At 37.9% G+C, this 21,665-nt stretch overlaps 2 protein-coding genes and 1 pseudogene across 2 annotated transcripts; all 3 read right to left on the bottom strand.

The window, feature by feature from the left end:
* Nucleotides 1-1,951: 1,951 nt before the first annotated feature.
* Nucleotides 1,952-3,572, bottom strand: LOC115787391 (signal-regulatory protein beta-2-like). The gene is made up of 6 exons (XM_030740080.1): nucleotides 3,488-3,572; nucleotides 3,041-3,361; nucleotides 2,597-2,956; nucleotides 2,348-2,473; nucleotides 2,209-2,252; nucleotides 1,952-2,083 (listed from the first exon to the last, which is right to left on the bottom strand). Exons 1-6 carry the CDS (start codon nucleotides 3,528-3,530, stop codon nucleotides 1,952-1,954), a joined length of 1,026 nt encoding a protein of 341 aa, XP_030595940.1. The 5' UTR covers nucleotides 3,531-3,572.
* Nucleotides 3,573-7,551: 3,979 nt separating this feature from the next.
* On the bottom strand, nucleotides 7,552-9,367 carry LOC115787390 (immunoglobulin superfamily member 2-like; annotated as a pseudogene).
* Nucleotides 9,368-15,074: 5,707 nt separating this feature from the next.
* LOC115787128 (signal-regulatory protein beta-2-like) lies at nucleotides 15,075-16,670 on the bottom strand. Its single transcript, XM_030739704.1, has 6 exons — nucleotides 16,606-16,670; nucleotides 16,183-16,512; nucleotides 15,717-16,064; nucleotides 15,467-15,592; nucleotides 15,325-15,395; nucleotides 15,075-15,206 (listed from the first exon to the last, which is right to left on the bottom strand). Exons 1-6 carry the CDS (start codon nucleotides 16,646-16,648, stop codon nucleotides 15,075-15,077), a joined length of 1,050 nt encoding a protein of 349 aa, XP_030595564.1. The 5' UTR covers nucleotides 16,649-16,670.
* Between the last annotated feature and the right edge of the window lie 4,995 nt (nucleotides 16,671-21,665).

Genomic DNA, 21,665 nt, shown 5'->3' with positions numbered 1-21,665 from the left:
ACAGAAGGACAATCAATGAACAGGCAACAGGTGGGGAGCACAGCTGAATGTAATCACAAAACGAGACAAGGAAGTAAACTAAACAGAGCACAAGAGACACAGACTGACAAAGTAAAACAGGAAACAACAGGAAACAACAGGAACGTAGACTTGACAACGCTCAGAGGCAGGCACAGGAATGAATATACTGTAAACTTAAGGCTACTTAAGGTATGAGAACACATGAAACAATAAAACAACTCAGTGAACATGAAGGCAAACTAACTAATTTAAAGTCCATTAAACACAAAAGCATTAGGTTGCAGACCAAGGACCTTGACCAAACAAGAGAATAAGAAAATTTATTTTTTTGTACTGTCACTTTAAAAAGAAAAATCAGTTTAAAAAGTGTTAACGTTATCCAATTATCTTAATTCACAAATCAAACAATTTCTGTGTTCTTAAGCTGATTTTCTGTTGCCTCAGTTCGGTCTTTGCGGCACTCCTGCAATAAATCTTCATCTTTTGTCACGTCTAACTCTCAGTCCTGCGTTTGGGCCTAGCTACATTAGGACACAGACTATTTCACTGATATCACTTTAATTTATGTTGATGGCACAGATTATGAAATGTCTGCCATTTCAGACTGCAGCAATAAATTGCTATGCAATGAGAGTAAAATAAAAAAAAAAATATTGGTAGCCACCAGTGCACCCCGTTTAGGTGGCACAAATCTGCTGGAAGTACGAGTTCTAGAACACATAATTACCAGGTCTCCATAGATTTTAATTGGTCCATATGAACCTTAGTAATTTGCAAATGGCTAAGTAAGAATCAGGAATTAGAAATGCTAAATCCATAATAAATATAAACCACTGAGAATAATGTCACTTTCTGTGATGGGTATCATTATGGTAAAAAACTAACTCGTCTGAGGTTTGTAGTAGATACATCCACGGCATCAATTTGAAAATCTTGGGTGACATCTTTCTCCAGGTATCATGTTCACAAGATTTTCATAAAACTTTACCTCTGACCTTGGAGTGAAGGTCTTAATTCATTGTTGAAATAAATGTTATCAAACGTCGGTAACTCCTGTTTTGCGATGTTGAATGCTGAATGGATTTCAGTGATGAAAAGTGTTTAGAAAGTTGCAAAATAAATCTGAACAATAATGGATTTGCACTAGAAGGTGTTTTATTTATTAAATAGTTTGGGAGATTAATATTAATAAGCACAATAACAGAGAATAGGTTCTTAGGACATCTCATTAAAACAAGATCTCAAAAATATAGTGAAGATGTTTGGACACACTTACCCATTCATATGAATGGGTGTGTACAATAAATTTATTGTATCATTGTCTACACACAGGCAGCACGGTGATGTGGTGGTTAGAACTATGGCCTCACAGCTAGAATGACATCTAGAAGGTCTGGGTTTGATTCAACCTTGGCCTGCGCCTTTCTGTGTGGAGTTTGCATGTTCTCCCCGTGTCTGTGTGGGTTTCCTCCAGGTACTCTAGTTTCCTCCCAAAGACATGCAATTACTGGGGTTAGGTTAATTGGAGATTCTAAATTGACCATAGGTGTGAATGGTTGTCTGTGTTAGGCTGGTACCTGTACAGGGGGTACCCTGCCTCTCGCCCTATGTCAGCTGGGATCCAGCACCCCCCGTGACCTTGAACAGGATGGATGAATGGATTGTATACACAATGATACAATAAGTTTACTCTTAACAGCTCACTGTTGATCATTTCTTTGTCCTGATACACACACCAACTATATCATTGTTCAGATCTGATCTTGAAATGGATGCATGTATGCACATTTTCATTATTAAGATGCATTCATTCTAAAGACATTTAAACATACTGATAATAATATGTACAAGTATAAGACAAAACATCAACCCCATTACTTCTAACTCAACATAAACAAGGTTATTTCATACCAAGGGATAGTAAATAGATCTAATCCAGCCCAAAATTCTTGACAGCCATGTGGATCTGCTGCTGCTTCGCTGCCTTTGCGTCTTTTAATTTACTTCTGTCAACTTTCATCACGGTAAAGACAACAGCAGAAAAGATCCATGTGCACTTATTCTGGGAAAAGAGTCAATAAATAGAGTTAATATAAATATATAAAAAAATGCTAAAACTTTAAAAAACAAAATCAAACAAGAAAAGCATTTCATATTTATGAAAAACCCCAGATTTAAGTACTTTACCTGCTGGCTTTTCTGATCACTGAAATTTTTATGCAGAACAGCAGCTTGATAGTGGAAAACACAGAAAACAATTAATACAAATCCAAGGTATATAGTTATATAAAATATTTAAAAGAGAACTACAAGTAACTTAAATTACCTTTGCAGTGATCACTGTTTGTCTTGATTGTGTAGATGAGGGCAGCTATAACAATCAGAGTTATAAACAAGACAGCACAAAGCAAGAAAATAAGTGTACTGGCTCTCTGTGACCACACGCTGCTTTCTGCAACTATATTAAAAGTGAAAAAAAAGATGATTACTCAGAATGTGCAAAATACTAATAGTTAAGTGTAAAAAGTGAAATTTATGACATTTTTTCTAATTAATAGATCAGTGATAAAGTTACCTTGAATATCCAGTGTAGTTCCATTTCCAAATAATATCTCCCCACATGTGGCCACAGCACAGTAATAAGTCCCAGCATCAGAGGAGCTGACGTTCTTGGAGAAGCGAAAAACACAACTCTGCTGAGTCTCAGATCGTGTTTCATATTCATTACGTCTGTTCCTGTCAGCGTAGATGATGTTTGGATGAGATTTATTTGATCCAGCTCTGAACCAGAGGACATTGAGATCTCCTGGACATGTCTTGTTCTCAGAATGAGAGAAGACTGAACACTGGAGAGTCATTGTGTCTCCTGGACGGACTGGATTCATTTCTATCAACAACTGACTGACTGTATAGTTTGACACTCCCTGAGTATCTCCTGTGTAATACAAAACACAAAGACATTCTTTAAAACATGCTAAGAAACAATTTCAAAGTTTGTAAAAGTATGACAGTTTATTACCTTTTATTAACAAATATGTTCCACTCCATGTAGTTCCAATCCATTCTGTATTTGCACAGTGATAGAGTGCCTCATCCTCTTGAACTGTCTTCAAAATGGTCAGGCTGGTAAAATTCTTATCTTTATGAACCTGAATTCTTGTACTAGAAAATCCAGGACCATAATCACTTGTAGATTTATACAGTGTGGCTATTAGTTTAAGAGTGTCCCCAACGCTCTGCTTGTACCAGTTGACTCCTCTACTGCTCAGCTCTTTGGGTAAAGCACATGTTAAAGTTGCTGGTTCACCAAGCCGAACAGTTTTCACTGGAACTAAAGAATCTGAATTAAGAGAGAATATAGAAAAGTAAAACTTTGTTTGACATGGTAACTTTGCAATGCAAATCTACTTGACATCTAAATTTGTTAACTAAGAACATTTTTTATACAAAATCATAAAGCACTTACATGCTTGTTGAAGACAAAAGAATATAATCCACAGGACAATCATGGTGACACTGCTTCTTGTTAGGGACCTTACTGGTATTTCAGTGAGTGAACGGAGGCAACATAATTGCTTTAGTTCAAATGGTAAATTGTATCTGATTGGCTGACACAGAAGCGATTGAGAAGTAGACTTCCTGTCACATTTACCTCCTCCTGCGCTTTGTAAAACCTATCACCTCTCTTTCATCTACTATTGCAGTTATCCAGATTGTTCAGTTTTTCTTTTGACTGTTCTTTGAACACTGCCAATATGCTAGTTATCTTTGTTCTTCGATCACATGTAAGCAATACCTCAAACACATGACGCTCTGCGTTTGAGAGGAAATTTGCATGTTAGATATTTCATTGACCAGCAGTCATGACATTTAACCTCTTGCAGTCCTAAAGAATAGGCAGGATCAGTGCCCATTGCTCAAAGGAGATAGTTTGAACCCCTCAAAAAACAGAACTAATTGCTGATGTTTGTAGCAAATTTCATCAGCATTAATGAGATATATTAATAGAAATGACAAACGGTTAACCCCATGGTGGGGCTATAGGTAAATCCAGAATAATGCTGAGCTTACACACTGAGATTTTAGTCGTAATTTTCCTTTCTAAATCAAAATAGGCAGGCTTTCTTTGTATCAGCTGGCTTGGGAAAACTGAAAATCCCATACAGGGATAATGACTACAATGATAACACATGACGACTTGTGTTCAAGGTTTTAATGGCCAAGGCAGGCTTTCTTTATCTGACTTGTTGAAAACTCAAGTTGGCATTTTATGTATCATTTTAAAATTTCAATCACAAACAGGTCATACAGGCCAATGAACGAGAGTAAACAATATTTCCATCCGAAGCAGCAAAAGAGATACATTACAGAAATCTATTAAACATAAAAGTGCATAATCACAGCTAGGGTCGCAGTCTGATACGGGTTGATGAGTCGGTGAAGCTCAATTCTGTCCAATGACAATGACATGAGTTAAGGTGTTGAAGAAGAAAATCCCACAAATGTACAATATTCTGCATTTCAAATGAAATTTGCAGACCAGCTTTTCTCTTTTTTTGGTCACAGCAGCTTTGTTGACAGAATAGAGTGACAGGAAAGCCAGAAGATACGGAGCAAAGAGCGACAGGTCGGGATGTGAACCTGTGCTGCCTGCTTTTTGCCTCAAGGCATACATGGTTCCCTGCTCTACCATTGATCCACCCCAGCGCCCAGAGCTTTGAAATTTTGTCTCACAAAGAAGATGAACACTAGACTGAACAAGCCTCACCATGTGAGATAGTTTAGCCTCTTAAAAAACAGAACTAATGACAGTGGACTCATCTCTGTTCTTGTCCTGTTGGACCTCAGTGCAGCTTTTGATACTGTTGACCATAACATTTTATTGCAGAGATTAGAGCTTGCTATAGGTATTAAAGGTACTGCGCTGCAGTGGTTTGAATCATATTTATCTAATAGACTCCAGTTTGTTCATGTAAATGGGGAGTCTTCTTCAGACACTTAGGTCAGTTATGGAGTTCCACAGGGTTCTGTGTTAAGACCAATTCAATTTACATCATACATGCTTCCCTTAGGCAGTATTATTAGAAAGCATTGCATCAATTTTCATTGTAATGCAGATGATACTCAGCTTTACATGCCAGATGATGCACATCAATTAGTTACACTGCAGGAATGTCTTAAAGACATTAAGGCCTGGATGACCTCTAATTTCCTGCTTCTAAATTCAGATAAAACTGAAATTCTTGTTCTCGGCCCCACAAATCTTAGAAACATGGTGTCTAACCAGATACTTACTCTGGATGGCATTACTTTGGCCTCCAGTAACACTGTGAGAAATCTTGGAGTCATTTTTGACCAGGATATGTCCTTCAATGCACATATTAAACAAATATGTAGGACTGCTTTTTTGCATTTGTGCAATATTTCTAAAATTAGAAACATCTTTTCTCAGAGTGATGCTGAAAAGCTAATTGATGCATTTATTACTTCTAGGGTGGACTATTGTAATTCGTTATTATCAGGCTGTCCTAAAAGCTCCCTGAAAAGTCTTCAGCTGATCCAAAATGCTGCAGCTAGAGTACTGACAGGGACTAGAAAGAGAGAGCAGATTTCTCCCATATTGGCTTCTCTTCATTGGCTCCCTGTTAAATCTAGAATAGAATTTAAAATTCTTCTCCTCACATACAAGGTCTTGAATAATCAGGCCCCATCTTATCTCAAAGACCTCATAGTACCATATCACCCCAACAGAGCACTTTGCTCTCAGACTGCTGGCTTACTTGTGGTTCCTAGGATACTTAAGAGTAGAATGGGAGGCAGAGTCTTCAGCTTTCAGGCGCCTCTTCTGTGGAACCAGCTCCCAGCTTGGATTCGGGAGACAGACACCCTCTCTATTTTTAAGATTAAAACTTTCCTTTTTGATCAAGCTTATAGTTAGGGCTGGATCAGATGACCCTGAACCATCCCTTAGTTATGACTGCTATAGGCCTAGGCTGCTGGGGGGGGGTTCCCACAATAGAGTGTTTCTTTTCATTCACATTATTAACTTTGTTTATACTCCACTCTGCATTTAATCATTAATTGTTATTAATCTCTGGCTCTCTTCCACAGCATGTCTTTTCTCTCCCCTCAGCCCAACCAGTCGCGGCAGATGACTGCCCCTCCCTGAGCCTGGTTCTGCTGAAGGTTTCTTCCTGTTAAAGGGAGTTTTTCCTTTCCACTGTCGCCAAGTGCTGCTCATAGGGGGTCGTTTTGACTGTTGGGTTTTCTCTGTATTATTGTAGGGTCTTTACCCACAATACAAAGCGCCTTGAGGCGACTGTTTGTTGTGATTTGGCGCTATATAAATAAAATTGAATTGAATTGAATTGAATTGAATTGAATTGAATTGAATTTATGTGCATTGTGTCAAGTAAATCCTATGGCACATCATCCCTCAGACTGAATAATTATACTCAAGACACACTGTGGAAGAGAGCCAAAGATTAATGCTGTTGCATTTTGAACTGTTTGAAAACAACGAAGTAACAACTGATCACAGCCAACATATAAAGAATTACTTTATTATTACTCCGCAAGTCATGTGGTGGGAGGTAGGCCTTCACCTTAATAAGGAGCCTTAATAAAAAAAAGCTGATCTTAAGAACAGAACTAATCTGTTTATCAAATTTTGAAGCACCATCAAAAATCACACCAAGGTTCCTTGCAACAGCATGACAGTAAGAGGTTAGGATACCAGTAGCACGCTCATACCCATCTAAAATGTGGGGTTGCCCAAATAAAATAATTTCTGTTTTGCTTCTGTTCAGTTTAAGGAAGTATATCTTCAACCGTGATTTAAGTTTACTTGTACCTGGATAGAAGCACAGCTGTCAGATTGTAAAGGTAAATGTAAAGAGAATGGGACCCAAGAGAGAACCCTGAGGTACCCCATAACTGAGTGGAGGCACAGATGATGAATACTGTCCTAAATAGACAGAGAAACTCCTCTCTGACAAATATGACCGGAACCATTTAAGCGCTGTCGCTTAAATACCCACACATGATTCAAGCCGTGACAGAAAAATGCTGTAATCTAAAGTGTCAAAAGCTGCACTCAGGTCCAAGAGCACAAGAACAGCTGAATTAGCAGCATCAAATTACCATGATAACCACATGCTGGATGTAAAGTGCACTTTCTCAGCTTCTCAGATTTTTCTGACAGGACAAATTATCACATAATTACAGTAATGCAATGTACACTTGTGCTAATGTGTTGGCAGTGATACGCTCTGTGTCAAAGGCTGTTAACATATATATCAGCAACAATGGCTTGGGGTTAAAATCAACATGGTGAGACCTTCATGATAATATTATACTATGTAAAACTATTCATTTGATAATTCATAATATACACAAATGATTTGAAAAACAAGTACAGACAAACACAGTGTTGTGTAAGGCTCAATGAATGTAAAACATCATGCTTCTGGTAAAATTAGTAACAATTTCTTTGTACTTGTTTATTTTCAGTGTATGAGACACAGATGTTCACATTCTGCATTTAACTTGAGAATAAACACTTTCTTCAGTTTGCAGTTCATTCTTTTTCTTTCCTCTTGTGGCTTTCCTCCCAGAGAAATGCAGTGCAGCATAGTTCAGATCATATCCACCATCGGTCTGTGCAAAAAATACACATCAAGCTGTTGGAAATCATTTCAGGGAACTAACAAATATAAATTGGTCTTATTACTTACACTGTCATTCACTGGTTGGTTCAAGTCATCTTGTTTTGCTTGTGAAGAGCTGTTTTCTGTGCATGATGGTGATTAAAAAAAAAAAGAATATTATCTACTTGATTTTATTTTCAAACCTGGATCAGCAGTGAAAACTACCTGACCCTGATGAAGTTAGATGAAATTAAGTGTGTATGATGCAAGCAATATTAAGACTTAAAATAGGTACAGCAAATATTTGACTTGACTTTAATGAATCGTATTTTCCTGAAAAGATACTTTTAATGTTTAATGTTTAATGTAAGTAGAGTGCTATTATTATAATTTTTGATTTAATGAACAACACTCACTTTTAAATTGTTCACATGCTGCTCTTGAAGTTCGACAACAGATGAAAATAACATTGAGAGTCACAGAAATAACCAAGCAGGCTATTGTTACCAGCAGTGCAATAAATTCAGAACCTGCCGTTTGCGCTGCAAAACCAAGAAAATAAATTAATAGTATTCTAAAGAGGATAACGCTTAACTAACATATTTTTGTGTAAAATCATACCCATTTGTTGTTTAGTTCCATTTCCAAATAATATCTCCCCACATGTGGCCACAGCACAGTGATAAGTCCCAGAATCAGAGGAGTCAATGTTCTTAGAGAAGTGAAAAACACAACTCTGCTGGGACTCAGATCTTTTCTCACATTCGTGGTGTCTGTTTAAAGCACTGTAGATGATTCTAGCATGAGATGTATGACTTCCGTCTCTGAACCAGAACACACGGTGACCTCCTGGACACGACTTATTGTCAGATTCAGCGAGAAGTGAACACTGAAGAGTCATCGAGTCTCCTGAAGGGACTGTCTTCTCCTGAACAACAGTATAATTTGATGTCTGTTTGTTTCCTGTTTAATATAAATGTATTAACAAATGTGACTACAAAGCACCTTTTGAAAGCCTGAGAAACATATGCTAGTCATAAGACAATTAAAAATGTATTTTACTTAAAGCAGTCAGTAAGATCACTGCAAACATTTGTATGAAGCTTTTGTTGTTGATACAAAATTTCATTAAAAGAACAGAATGTTACCTTTTACTAGTAAATATGTCCCAGTCCATTTGGTATCTTGAAGCCACTCTGTGATCCCACAGTGATAGATTCCCTCATCCTCTTGGTTTGTACTCAAAATGGTCAGATTGCAAAAATTTTTATCATATTTAACCTTCCATATTGAGTCATTAAATGTAGGAGCCAGCTGAGGCGCTGCAGATTCCTTCTGCGTCCAGATTATTTTCAGAGTGTCCCCGATGCTTTGCTTGTACCAGTGGACATCTCTACGGATGGTCTCAGTCTTGGGCAGAAGACATGTAAAGGTGACGGGTCCCCCGAGCTGAACTGTAGTTATTGGAATGAGTGCAGCTAAATAGAAACAATAAAATCAAAACAGTCAATTATGATGCAGGAAAAAAAAAACGAAAAAAAAAAAACAGAGCAGAACAGTATGACCTACAAAGATATATAGAAAATTACTTGCACAAGATAAGACAGCACTCACATCCTTGATGAAGAAGAAGCAGTGTGATCCATAACACAATCATCTTGACAGCGTCTCTTGTTAGGGATCTAATAAGTATTTCATTGCCTGTAGGAGGTGATATAACATGGACCCTCCAAGTCACACTGCCGAATGCATCTGATTGGTTATCACAGAACATTGACTAGGCCACTTCCTGTCACACTGGTGCAACTCACGTTACAGCTTTTTCAATATTTGCTAAGCAATGTCCACCCCCCCCCCCCCCTTCCCGCTCCTAAAACTAAGCTGTTATATCGCCCTCTTCTTTCTTCATTAATATTGGACACAATTCACTAAAATGCTCTTGAATTGCCACATTGAGCAAAAATGTTTACTATAGGAAGTGAAAGTAGGATAGAGGCACAAACATTCTTGACTTCAGTAAGTGGCTTGAGCCTTTTTATGCTTTAAACAGATTTAAACATGGTTATTTATATGGACATTAGAGGCCATATAACCTTTGAACATAAATAATAACCACTTGCACAAATTACTTATAGGGGCATTTTCTGGGGGAGAATAGTCTTTTAGCCATAGCTATTTACAGTAATTAGCTAGACACACTTGTGTGGTACACATCTACTTTGTCCAGAAAGGTCAACCATTACTGGCTTGTAATCACAGACATAATGAAATGATGTAGCCTCCAGGTCTGAAAAGTGAAGCCTGTGCTTTATGGTGTGGATCACTAATTTTAAGCAAACCTCTCAGCTATGAAGGGAAAAAGCCTGATGGTGTAAAACTGATGCTGTTAGTGATAATGGTAACTTTTCCATCTTTAGCCTGTGATAATAAACCTGTGTGGATTGTGCTTGATCTACCATCTCTTAAAACTAGTGGAGTGTTTACCTGAGGGTTAATCAATTACTTCATCATTATAAATATGCTATAAGTGGTTATTTACTGTATATGTGTGGATTACTAAAACGCAATAATTCAAAGAACAGACACAGTTTGACATCATGAAGTTAAAAATTCACTAAAAATAAACAAAGTTAGATAAAGAGAAACAGCGATACTTGAAATTTGAAAGATTTGTGACATTTAATGTGTTTGAAATGTATAGTTATTGCGTACTGTAGGTTATTTAGTTCAGTTCAATTCAGTTTCATTTATATATTGCCAAATCTCATGGAAACAGTCACCTCAAAGCTCATTGTGTTGTGTAGTCATGAACAAGGCAGATGCTGGCCAAAAAGCCTCCAAAGGCAGATTCAAATGTAAACATTGTCTCCAGGTGTAGGAGGAGTGTCACACCTGGAAGTGTCAGGCCTGTAATGGGCCCCTCTGTCTGTGGTGGAGAGGAACAAGTAATTTTTATGGTATCTTATTTGTAAATATACATTATAAACATTACCTGCATTTTAATGTAAATAGTTGTGTATACCTTTGTTGTTTGCTAAATTTGTACAAACATTTTTGACATTTACAATTTATATTTGTGTTTTAAGTTATAAAAATGGGTCATTAAATGTTTATGGTTTTCACAGAAAAAAAATTAAACTCTTTTCTACTTGGATTTTTTTTTTTGTAGTGATTTTAGGTCCAATGTGTTAATACAGCAAGTCGAAATGAAAAAAAGAATTACTGAAAAATGAGACCAAATAGGGCCAGGTAAGCAGTTTTTAAGATGAAATATAAAGGTATAATCAAAGGTAGCCATATCTTAGGCACCAGAGGGTTCAGGTGCATCCCATTCTCCTTTGACTACCTGACTTGGTTTGGTCCTCTTGTTGAATATGAGCTGCGGTCAGTGTACAACAGAGTCCAAGGGTGGGGCATCTTCAGCTTTGCTGTTACTGTATCCATGCACAGGAGGAGATCAGACTGATCCTTTGCACACGGCTACCTGTGATGAGGTCAGCCAGCAAGGTGCTCATGGGACATCTTACTGAGCTGGTGACATTTTGGTAAAACAACTGAACCCACTGGATGTAAACTTCGGTCACGTTGTGGCAGCAAAGCGGATGCCAGATGGGGCACTTTGTTTGAGAGCCTTCACGAGATCCAGATATGACACATGGATTACCAAATTCTTTTCTGTGTCCCTCAAAAAATAATTTTGTGGTGTTGATGGCATCTATTGTGGAATAGCCTTTAGCAAAGCTGCACTGATTGGGCATACCCATCTATGGAGTGATGCTCCATAGATGGGTATCAATGACATCTTTGAATATAGAATATATTATATTGAATAACACTTGATTATTTCACTCCTATTTTATTGATTTTAATGCAGGTTATGGACATGAACTGCAGGGGTTAACTAGTCGGATAGCTGTCTACACTTTAGGTAATCTGAGATACTGAACTCGACCTGCTGACCTTTTTATGTTGTATTCTCTGCTGCCTCTGGAATCAACTTTGATGAGTGTTATTTACACAAAAGGAAAAAATATAAACAATAAGTTGGAAGGCACTCAAACCCTCTGGGGAATGAAAGCAACCTGACATCAAAAGCAACAAAGTAATTACCAAAATTATGTACGTAGGTTTCTAACAGACCTACTGTTCACCTTCTGACACAAAAAAATCTAGAAATAAATAACTGTGACAACATTTTTCACACGGAAACAGTTTGCTTTGTGGCCTAATCAGAGTCAACATATTCTAGACCACAAGCCAAAACCTGTTGGTCTGACAATGAAGTTCTTAATATGGCAACACAAAACTAAAATGTCGCTGGTTCATCCAGAGCGAGATATTTGTGTGTTGCTTGTCACAGCCGCGAGGCTGAGACCACATTTTATTTTTGTCCCCTGACTGCTTACACCAATAAAGACATACATCATAGTACAGCAGCTGCTGGAGTTTTGCAATGCAGTAAATCGGTAAGTCCCTGACACAATGCTGTGCCTGGCTTCTGTACTTATAATAGTATAGGATGTATAGGAATATATTGATCGATAGGCATGGGAGAAGTAAAGGTGGAAAAAATAGATAAAAATATGCTGCCACCCCCCCCCCAAACAAAAACAAAAAAGAAAGAAAAAACAGTCTTTCTTTGCATAATCTGCCTTTTTTGTGCACAAAGCACTGCATGCACAGAGAGACAGACAAACAAATTCACAGTCATGACTGACAAATGGTGAATGGAAACTTAAGCATTCCTGTGGCTGGGCCTTCAAAGAAAGGTAAGACTATAGGGGGCTTTTCTTCCTGTCTCACTCTCTACTCTAATATCAGGAAGTTGATCTTGCAGCACTGTTTTATCTATTTTAAAAAGGCAAGTGGAATAACTCTATGAATAATTGTTATAAGAAATCCATAGAACAACTTAGAAGAGCAGTTAAAAGTTACAACAGTAAAGGGCACACACTCACCTCTTCAGTCACACTGTGACTGTTTATTTAATCACACTTGGTTGTGTGTGTGTGTGTTTTTTTTTAATAGCTGCTGGTTTAAAAGCACAATAAATAATAAATGTCCTTTAAATGGGGAGAAAAAATAAATTCAGTTCAGTTTGCGTAGCAAAAAGAACCTTGTAGCTTTTCTCTCACTTCGTATCCTGTTAAAGCTCACACTGAGTTCACTTCTGAGTAAACAGTATCAGCAGTTGGTCAAAGGGAGGAGAAATGGTCCACCGCAGCCTTTGTCAGTGTAGCTGCTGCATGTGGCTTTGCTTGTTGTTCTCAAGAGAGAAATGCAAAGGGCCTTTAGAAAGTTCTGTGACTTTCTAAAGGCCCTAAAAACGTTTTACTCATTTAATAAGTAATTTTAAACCTTTTTTTTTAACAATGAGAATAACACCTTTAACCACAATAAATGTCAAGCTTTCATATCCAGTTATGGAAAGTTGTGGTGGACAAAATACACTCACTTACCAGGAGTTGCACCCTGTCAGGTCACCACTGCTACTTCATTAGGTAAACCTGTTCAACTGCTCAATGCATCAATTACATTCTGTTGCTGCGAGATTAAATGGCAGCAACACAATGCATTTAGGAATGTAGACATGGCAAGTTGAAACTGTGCATCAGAATGGTTGTTGGTGTGATATATATATATATATATATATATATATATATATATATATATATAGATAGATATATAGATAGATAGATAGATAGATAGATAAACATAGATATATAGATATAGATAGATATTGAAATGCAGGTAACTTCATAATGTATATTTACAGAAAAAGTATTGCTTCTTCTTCTGTGGGCAGTGGCATTTAGAGACTTTTGACTTCACACTGATTGCCATATATTCACTCGTCGTCTCAGTTTTGACATTTATTGTTTTTTGCATCTTTCAATGCATTTTTTTTTCTTTTTCACACAAATTCACAGATTCTTACTTCTATCATCGGTTCAAAGGAATTTGTTGAGGCTCAGACACCTCAACCAGCCTCTCCGTCTTCCACGAGGAGCCATGTTTACCAACTGGTTTGGTTTTGTGCCAAAAACTGATCACCTGTCAAAAAGTGATATCTGGTGTTTGCCAAAAAATGACTGGCTGTGACCAAAGGACTGCTGAGGGAGGTTACTGAAACTTGGTGATAAAGAGGCTAACTTCTTTGTTTGCAGATTTTTTTCAATGAATTTTTACCGTCAGAAAACAATATTTTGGCAGGGGGGTATTTCTTACTTTTATATTTCAGATTTTTACATTAATGGGAACCCTGATTGTGCATCAAAGTGAGAAAAATGCATGCATTTTAAAATAAAATGTAATGAAATATTGTTCAAAAGAAATGTAATTGTCCATCCATCCATTTTCTTTCACTTATTCCGGGCCGGGTCACAGGGGCAGCAGCCTAAGCAGACAAGCCCAGACCTCCCTCTCCCCAGCCACCTCCTCCAGCTCATCCGGGGGAACCCCAAGGCATTCCCATGCCAGCTGAGAGATACAGTCTCTCCAGAGTGTCCTAGGTCTACCCCGCGGCCTCCTCCCAGTAGGACAAGCCCAGAACACCTCACTCAAGAGGTGCCCAGGAGGCATCCTAGTCAGATGCCTGAGCCATTTCAACTGGCTCCTTTCGATATGGAGGAGCAGCGGCTCTACTCTGAGCCCCTCCCGAATGGCTGCACTTCTCACCCTATCGCTAAGGGAGAGGCCAGACACCCTTCGAAGCAAGCTCATTTCTGCCGCTTCTATTTTTTGATCTTTTTTTTTTGGTCACTACCCAAAGCTTGTGACCACAGATGAGGGTAGGAACGTAGATCGACTGGTAAATCGACATCTTCGCTTTCAAGTTCAGCTCTCTCTTCACCACGACAGACCGGTGCAGCGTCTGCGTCACTGCAGACGCAGCCCTGATCTGATCCATAAAAAGTAATTATATTATAACAAAACTAGCATTCTTCTGTGAAAAGTCAATTAAAAATCAGGAAAAACACTGCTGTTTGAGAAGCAAAAAATAAACCAATATAAAATCAAATAAATGAACAATGGTGCATGTAAAAATGAACTCAACAAGGCTTTAGTTTCTTTGGAAATTAACTAGAAAGCATTCAAAATACCCACTATTTGAAAATGCAACCCCCCCCCCAAGAGTGAAACAAATGTACAGGACAATGTGGATATTCCCAGAATGAGTATAGTTTGTATCAGAATGGCTGGCTTTTCAGAGTTAAAAGCATTAAAAATAAATAAAAATCTCAATAATAAAAACAAGACAAAAACATTGGACTCTTACAGAATATACTGTTAAAATATTACTTTATCATTCTCAGAAGACAAACAGAGGCTCCAGTGTTGCATTTTCCCACAGTTTTTCAGAAAAACTCGGGTACTTAATGATTAGCAATTCCAATATGTGAATTATTTATCTGTTACACTGACATCAGAGTAGATTGTTTCTTTCTCTGCTTGTCTGGAACTCCTTTGCGGTACTTTGGTCGTTTTGTTCCAGGTGAAAGTTGCTGCCGAATAAACCACAGAGTCTTCAACTTTCTGTGTAAAAACATAATATATAACAAAGAATGTTAGGACACTGCATATGTTAACTAATTATGTAAATAGAAAAATATTTACTCATTACTTTCCCCATTTTCTCTGATATACACCTTACCTGCTGACTCTGCTGGTCACCACTGATTGTTCCAACATCTGTTTGTTTGAAACAAACCAATAATGTGAAACCTGTGATGTTGGCATTTGCAAAATATTGTTAGATAGACTGAGCGGAAAGGGGAAATTTATATTACCGTTACAACAATTGCAAGTTTTCTTCTTGATGATATAAATGAGGGAGGCTATAACAATCAGACTTGTAGCCAAAGCAGCAGACAAGAGAGAGAGAGCTGTATTTGCCTTCTGCAAGTCCCACATGCTGAATGCTGGAAAAATACATGCACCCGGTGATTATGATTTTTATCTCTTTTGTTAACATTATAAACTGATACCAATGTATTTTGCTCTTATTAACATATTCTAATTTTTTATAACATTTGTCAGATTTACCTTTAATGTCCAGTTTTGTTCCATTTCCAAAAAGTATCTGTCCACATGTGGCCACAGCACAGTAGTAAGACCCAGCATCAGAGGAGCTGACATTCTTGGAGAAGCTGTAGACACATTTCTGTGTGGAGGAAGCCTCTGGACTCCTCTCACAGCTATTTTCATCAGCATAAATTAAGTTGGGATGAGATTTATCAGCTCCAGGGCTGAACCAAAACACTCGGTGATTCCCAGGACACGTTTTTTTCTTGGAGTTGGAGAGAACTGAACACTGCAGAGTCACTGGGTCTCCTGGATGGAGGGGACCAGATTGAGGCAACTGAATGATGTCAGTGATCGCTGGATCTGGCCCTTAGAAAATAAGTAAATAACAACAAGAATTAATAAATGAACAAACAAATAAATCAATTTTACTCATTTTTCATAATTAATTTACATGCATGGGCAAGACATATTCAGCTTTATTTACCATTAATTTTGAGAAATGTTGCATTCAAAAATTCCATGTCGAGTTGATCTACTTTTATGCAGTAATAAAGACCAGAGTCGTTTAGCTTAGCTTGACTAATTTCCAGAGTAAATGTTCCAGGCCCTTGTTTTGCTGTAATGTGAGGAGTCTTGTTAACACCACCATAATCAAAGGTAAATGTTCCTCCCAAGAATTCAGGCAAGTTTCCAGAAACAATCCTGATCCAATACAAGGTTGCTTCAAGTTCAGATGTCAGGCGCGGGCATGTCAGAGTCACATCATCTCCAATACCAAGACTCTTCGTTCCAAAGAACAGCTCATCTGTGCTTCCTGAAAGTAAAGTTAAACAGAGCAGTTTGAGATAGTTTTAGCTAGTGTTAAATTGGGGAAATATATACGTAACAAAGCAAACTTTAAACTTACGACCAACCCCGAAGCTCAGCAGAATGTAAAATATGATCAGCATTTTCTGATTAATTCACTTGTAGTTCTTTTCCACTTAAGCATACTGAAGGACGATGCATCTTAATATAATCACATCAAATGGGAGGGAACAATTTCAGAACAACCCAATTGGCTGTTCGTTATGTTGGTGCTTTACTGTACTACCACAGTGGAAATAATATCAACCATCTTTCCGGCCTAAACAACCGAAACAACACTAACAGGTTTTTTTCTTTAAGGTGGGTTTCTATAACTCGCACAGAGTGAACACAAGAGATGATACAGTAACTAAAATACTTAAATAATTTTTTTATCTTAACTTATGTGGTCAAGCTGTTTACCATGTAAAGATCACCTTTATTAACTCTAATAACAGATTTAGGGGGCATTTGATTTAAGGTTAATCTGTGGTTAGGATTAGGGTTAAGCTTAAGTTAATGAAACTAAGAGTACTTATGGTCCTTAAAAGTACAATTATAATGACAAATTAAATGTTAAAAAAAAAATTATTAAAGGTCTACTTTCCTCATTAGTATAGACTATGCCAGTTTCTTTCATAACTTACTGTACATCCACATCTTGCTATGCATTTATCTGTTATAAATGTGACATCTCCAAGACATTTATATATATACTTCACTGCAATAAAGTCCAATATGAATGAATGACCAAATTCATTTAATGTCACCCCAATAGAGCACTTTGCTCTCAGACTGCTGGCTTACTTGATTCCTAGAATATTTAAAAGTAGAATGGGAGGGCGAGCCTTCAGCTTTCAGGCCCCTCTTCTGGGGAACCAGCTCCCAGTTTAGATTCAAGAGGAAAAACACCCTGTTTATTTTTAAGATTACTTTTAAGATTAAGAACTATGCCTTAATTATGTTGCAGTGGGCCGAGGCTGCTGCGGCGTTCTCATGATGCACTATTGCATTGCATTGCATTATTGCATGGTATTTATCTTATGGAGATTGTTTCATTTTTGGATACAAATGCAATGTTTCTGACTAAATGAAAATGACAGGATGCTTTGATAAGGTGAACAATGGCTAAAACCAGGTCACTTTAGCACATTTGGTGGTTTCCAAGTAAAGATAGCTTTATACATTATTTATTCATTATTATTTATACATCATAAATAATCAAATTTTAATGAGATAAATTAGAAGTTACTGTTGTAATATAAAAATTACTGGATGCTTTTATAAGGTACCCTAGATGTGTAAATGGTAAAAATGATCATCTCAGCCTGTTGCTAGGTGCTTGCTAGGCAATATGATGACATATTATGTGATACAGACATGAACCTTCAGGGGTTTAAGATGTAGCACTGGGCCGAGTTTAGCTGCTGACACACACACACACACACACACACACACACACACACACACACACACACACACACACACACACACACACACACACACACACACACACACACACACAGTTTCTGTATTACATTAAGATTTGTGAGGCTATATAAAATAGTTTCAATATTTACAGTGTTTTCCTCCTGTGTGTAAAGAAGTTATAATAAGTAATTTGTTTGTATCCAAGCTTTCAGAAAATTCAGTTTTATTGTCACTGTGTATTGAACATTTACAAACTATACATTATGACACACCCACTCTGCTTGTAAATGACTTTAGCAGGAAGAGACACAGCATCAGCTCACAGGGGGAGGAGGTGGTTGTGTTCACACCTTCCATCCCCTACACTCACTTCAGAGCACCATTCTCACAGTGTCACAGAAACACTGTCCTGGAGGTCTGAGACATGTACCAGTGTGACAGGGAAATCTTGGGAAAAAACTATAATAGTAAAAATAATAATTAAAACAGCTGAGAAGTGACCCGAGGAGCTGAATATTTGTACAGTCAATAGAAAGATTAGATAAAAATACAAAGGTGATCAAAGAAATCCATCTGGTCTTAATACTTCAACTGCTGCTTGACCTTTGACACATACGGTTCAATGAAGTAGCTCATTGTAATTTCCTGAGACACTTCTGTGTTCAGCCTGCGGTCACGTCTTCTGTGTACAGTTACACAAAGAGACTCCTGCAAAAGGAAAAGGTAACAACTGTAAAGTATAATTTAAAACATGGATTATAGATGAATTTTTTTCATGCCCTAATTGTAATTTTTGGTACTCTGTTTGCTTTATGTACACAATACCACTGTACTGTACTTGCACCTGAAACACATATAGATACCAATAAACAGCTGATGCATGGAAACTTAAACACTTCTGTATTTTGGGCTTTCAAACAAGGGTATGAATGTGAAGGGTTTTTTCTTCTCATCTCTGTTTCAGTCTTAAGGAACTGATCACGCACCAGTTCTCATCTTTTTTTAAAAAAAGGAAAGTGGAATAACACTATATTATTCCTATGACTATGTTTATATCAAAATAACTTACAGGAGTTGCCAACAAGTATGTGAGAAAGAGAAATACACAGAGACCTGCTTAGTCATACTATGATCACTGTCAACCACATGTCACTGTGGGGAATGAGGGGAGGTCCCCCATTTCTTCTTTTGAGAACAGGAGTTTTAATTGGTTACCAAACTCTGAACTATACAGTAGGTTTGAGAGTCTCACCAGAGATTGTAGCAGTGTGTATCACTTAGTACAGAAACAGACATTCATATACCGTATTTTTTGGACTATTAGGCGCACTTATATAGTGGCAGTGGTGCAGTGGGTAGGCGCTCGCTCGTCTTGCCGATTCGAGCCCCTGTCTCTGCGGTGCGTTGTGTCCTTGGGCAAGACACTTAAACCACATTGCCTAACGGTAGCGCCAGTCTCTGGCTGCATGACTGCAGATGCTTGTCTCTGTATGAGTGATCTGGAACGATCATGCCATTGTGTGCCTTGTGCGCACAATGACCTTATAATCCGGTGCGCCTTATATATGATTTCTTGTTTTGCTTACTGACCTTGAACCAATTTTATGTGGTACACTCAAAAATCTGTCAAAAGTGTCAACAGTGCGACTTTGGTAAGGGATGCTTACAAATATCGACATTTTCCAGAGCATACGACGGGGGGAGGGGGGTAACACCCAACGTACGCTTTTCAAATAGTTAGAAAATGTTGGTCAGTCTGTGTAGTTCAAGCGCTGCCGTCTCACCGCCAATGGCCGCGGCATCAACACCACTGCACCATTGTGTGTTCTGCAGCGATATGGCCTCCGGTCTGGCGGATCAGTTCAAAGGCCTCATTGAATTCTCTAAAATAGTCCATCAATTCACAAAATGACTCTACTGACGATATTAGACAAGAACAAGCTGTGAGTGTGGCGCAGCATGTGCGGAAAGCAACCAAAGCCCCCAGAGATAAATTCAACAACAAGTGGAAGCATTGTTCCAAAAATGGAAACTGTACGCAGTAAACCGCAGAAAACAGTGATGGATTTGGCCTATTTTCATCTATGCTGGCCCGTATATTTGTGCGTAATCTGGCGATTAGCGGCCGGCACTGTTGCCAACTTTTGTGCCACAAAACTCGCTGTTGGCTGTCTCAAAAATCACTAGGAGTTGCTAAAGGACGAATCGAGGTCCGGGGGTGTGTGTGTTGTCCCCCTCAGTGCCAAAGAGAGGTCCGGGCGATGCCACAGCGTACGAGCAGTATGAGCGCTGTATGTACACAAAACACGGCGACAGTGGAGTTTTCAGGTTTCTGGTGTTGAGTCAAAAAGGGATTTCCTATTTTTTTTTTTTAATATTTCTTCTTTGCTTATATCGATAAATATACTGGTGCACAGGATTTATGAAGGGCTTATATATAAAATGAAGAAATGACTTGTTCTTACCCTCATTAATAAAGAATATATTGTATTGTCTGTTAAGATGTTGAAGAAGATGGTGAGAGATTGCCAGCAAAAGTTGCCCTTTTATTAACAATTAAATGGTTGCTGTGTGCCACAACCAAAACAAAACAGTAACAGCAACGAGACTGACTCGGATAATGACGAGAGGGAACCCGGCATGCTTGATGCTGAAATCACCCAACTGTTCAACTCAGACACTGAAGATGAGGAATTTGATGGATTTGTGGAAGATGAATTATTTAAAATGTGAGTGTATTTTTCTGTATTTGTTACAACTGAACAATATTCTGAGTTATTGTGAATGAGTTGAATCAAGTTCGACTTACCTGACGCTTTTATTTCGTTCTACATATGTTTTATCATGCGCCTTATAACCCAGTGCCCCTTATGTATGAAAATAGACCAGTTCATTGATATTGCGCCTTATATTGCGGTGCGCCTTACAAAATACGGTAGTTCAACTTAATTATCTCAAATTAGCAAATTTACATTAAAATTAAAATAAAATTACATCACAATTATACATTCCAATATTGCAGATTTATGTTACTAAATGTTTTTTAAAACATAATTTAACCACCAAGTACAACTGAAACAATCACTTCTAGCTGTTCAACTCGAACTGTTCCTTTGATCAGCTGACTTGGTGGTGATACGCTACATCTTTACCAGCTGTTTGCGGCTTGTAAGGGCAGGCAACCGGTGCTTCAGCGGCGATCACCCGAAGTTAAAGGGCCAAGGTCATGGAGCGGTCTAGCCAGTCTCTGGTGACCAACTACAAGGAAGGTCTTACCACTGTGCTTGCCAACAAGGGTTTCTCCACCAAGCACTAAGTCATACGAAGGTCAAAAGTGACCTTCATAAATCACTTTTAATTTTAATTTCCTTGTTTTCCATTGAGTTATCAGTTCTTTCGCTTGCTAGAAAACTATTAGTGGCAACCAACCACCCAACCTAGTGACATCACGTTCTGTACTCTGATAAGATGACACTGCACATGCTCTTAATTCAGCTTCACGGGCAGCATTAAATTGATTTCCTCCTGGTTTGTTTTTTTTAACTTTGTGTAAAAGCTCAGTTTAATAAACAAGACTTAAGTAAGTTACTTTTTCTTTATTTCAAAGCAACCTACACTGAGATGTTTTCAAAATGTCATCTTCATAGCAAAGTACCATAAATATAAAAACAACAGTTAAAAGAAAAATAA

The sequence above is a fragment of the Archocentrus centrarchus genome, chromosome 10 (genome assembly GCF_007364275.1).
Source record: "Archocentrus centrarchus isolate MPI-CPG fArcCen1 chromosome 10, fArcCen1, whole genome shotgun sequence".
NCBI classification, from domain to species: Eukaryota; Metazoa; Chordata; class Actinopteri; order Cichliformes; family Cichlidae; genus Archocentrus; species Archocentrus centrarchus.
This window is presented reverse-complemented; position numbering and strand designations above follow the sequence as displayed.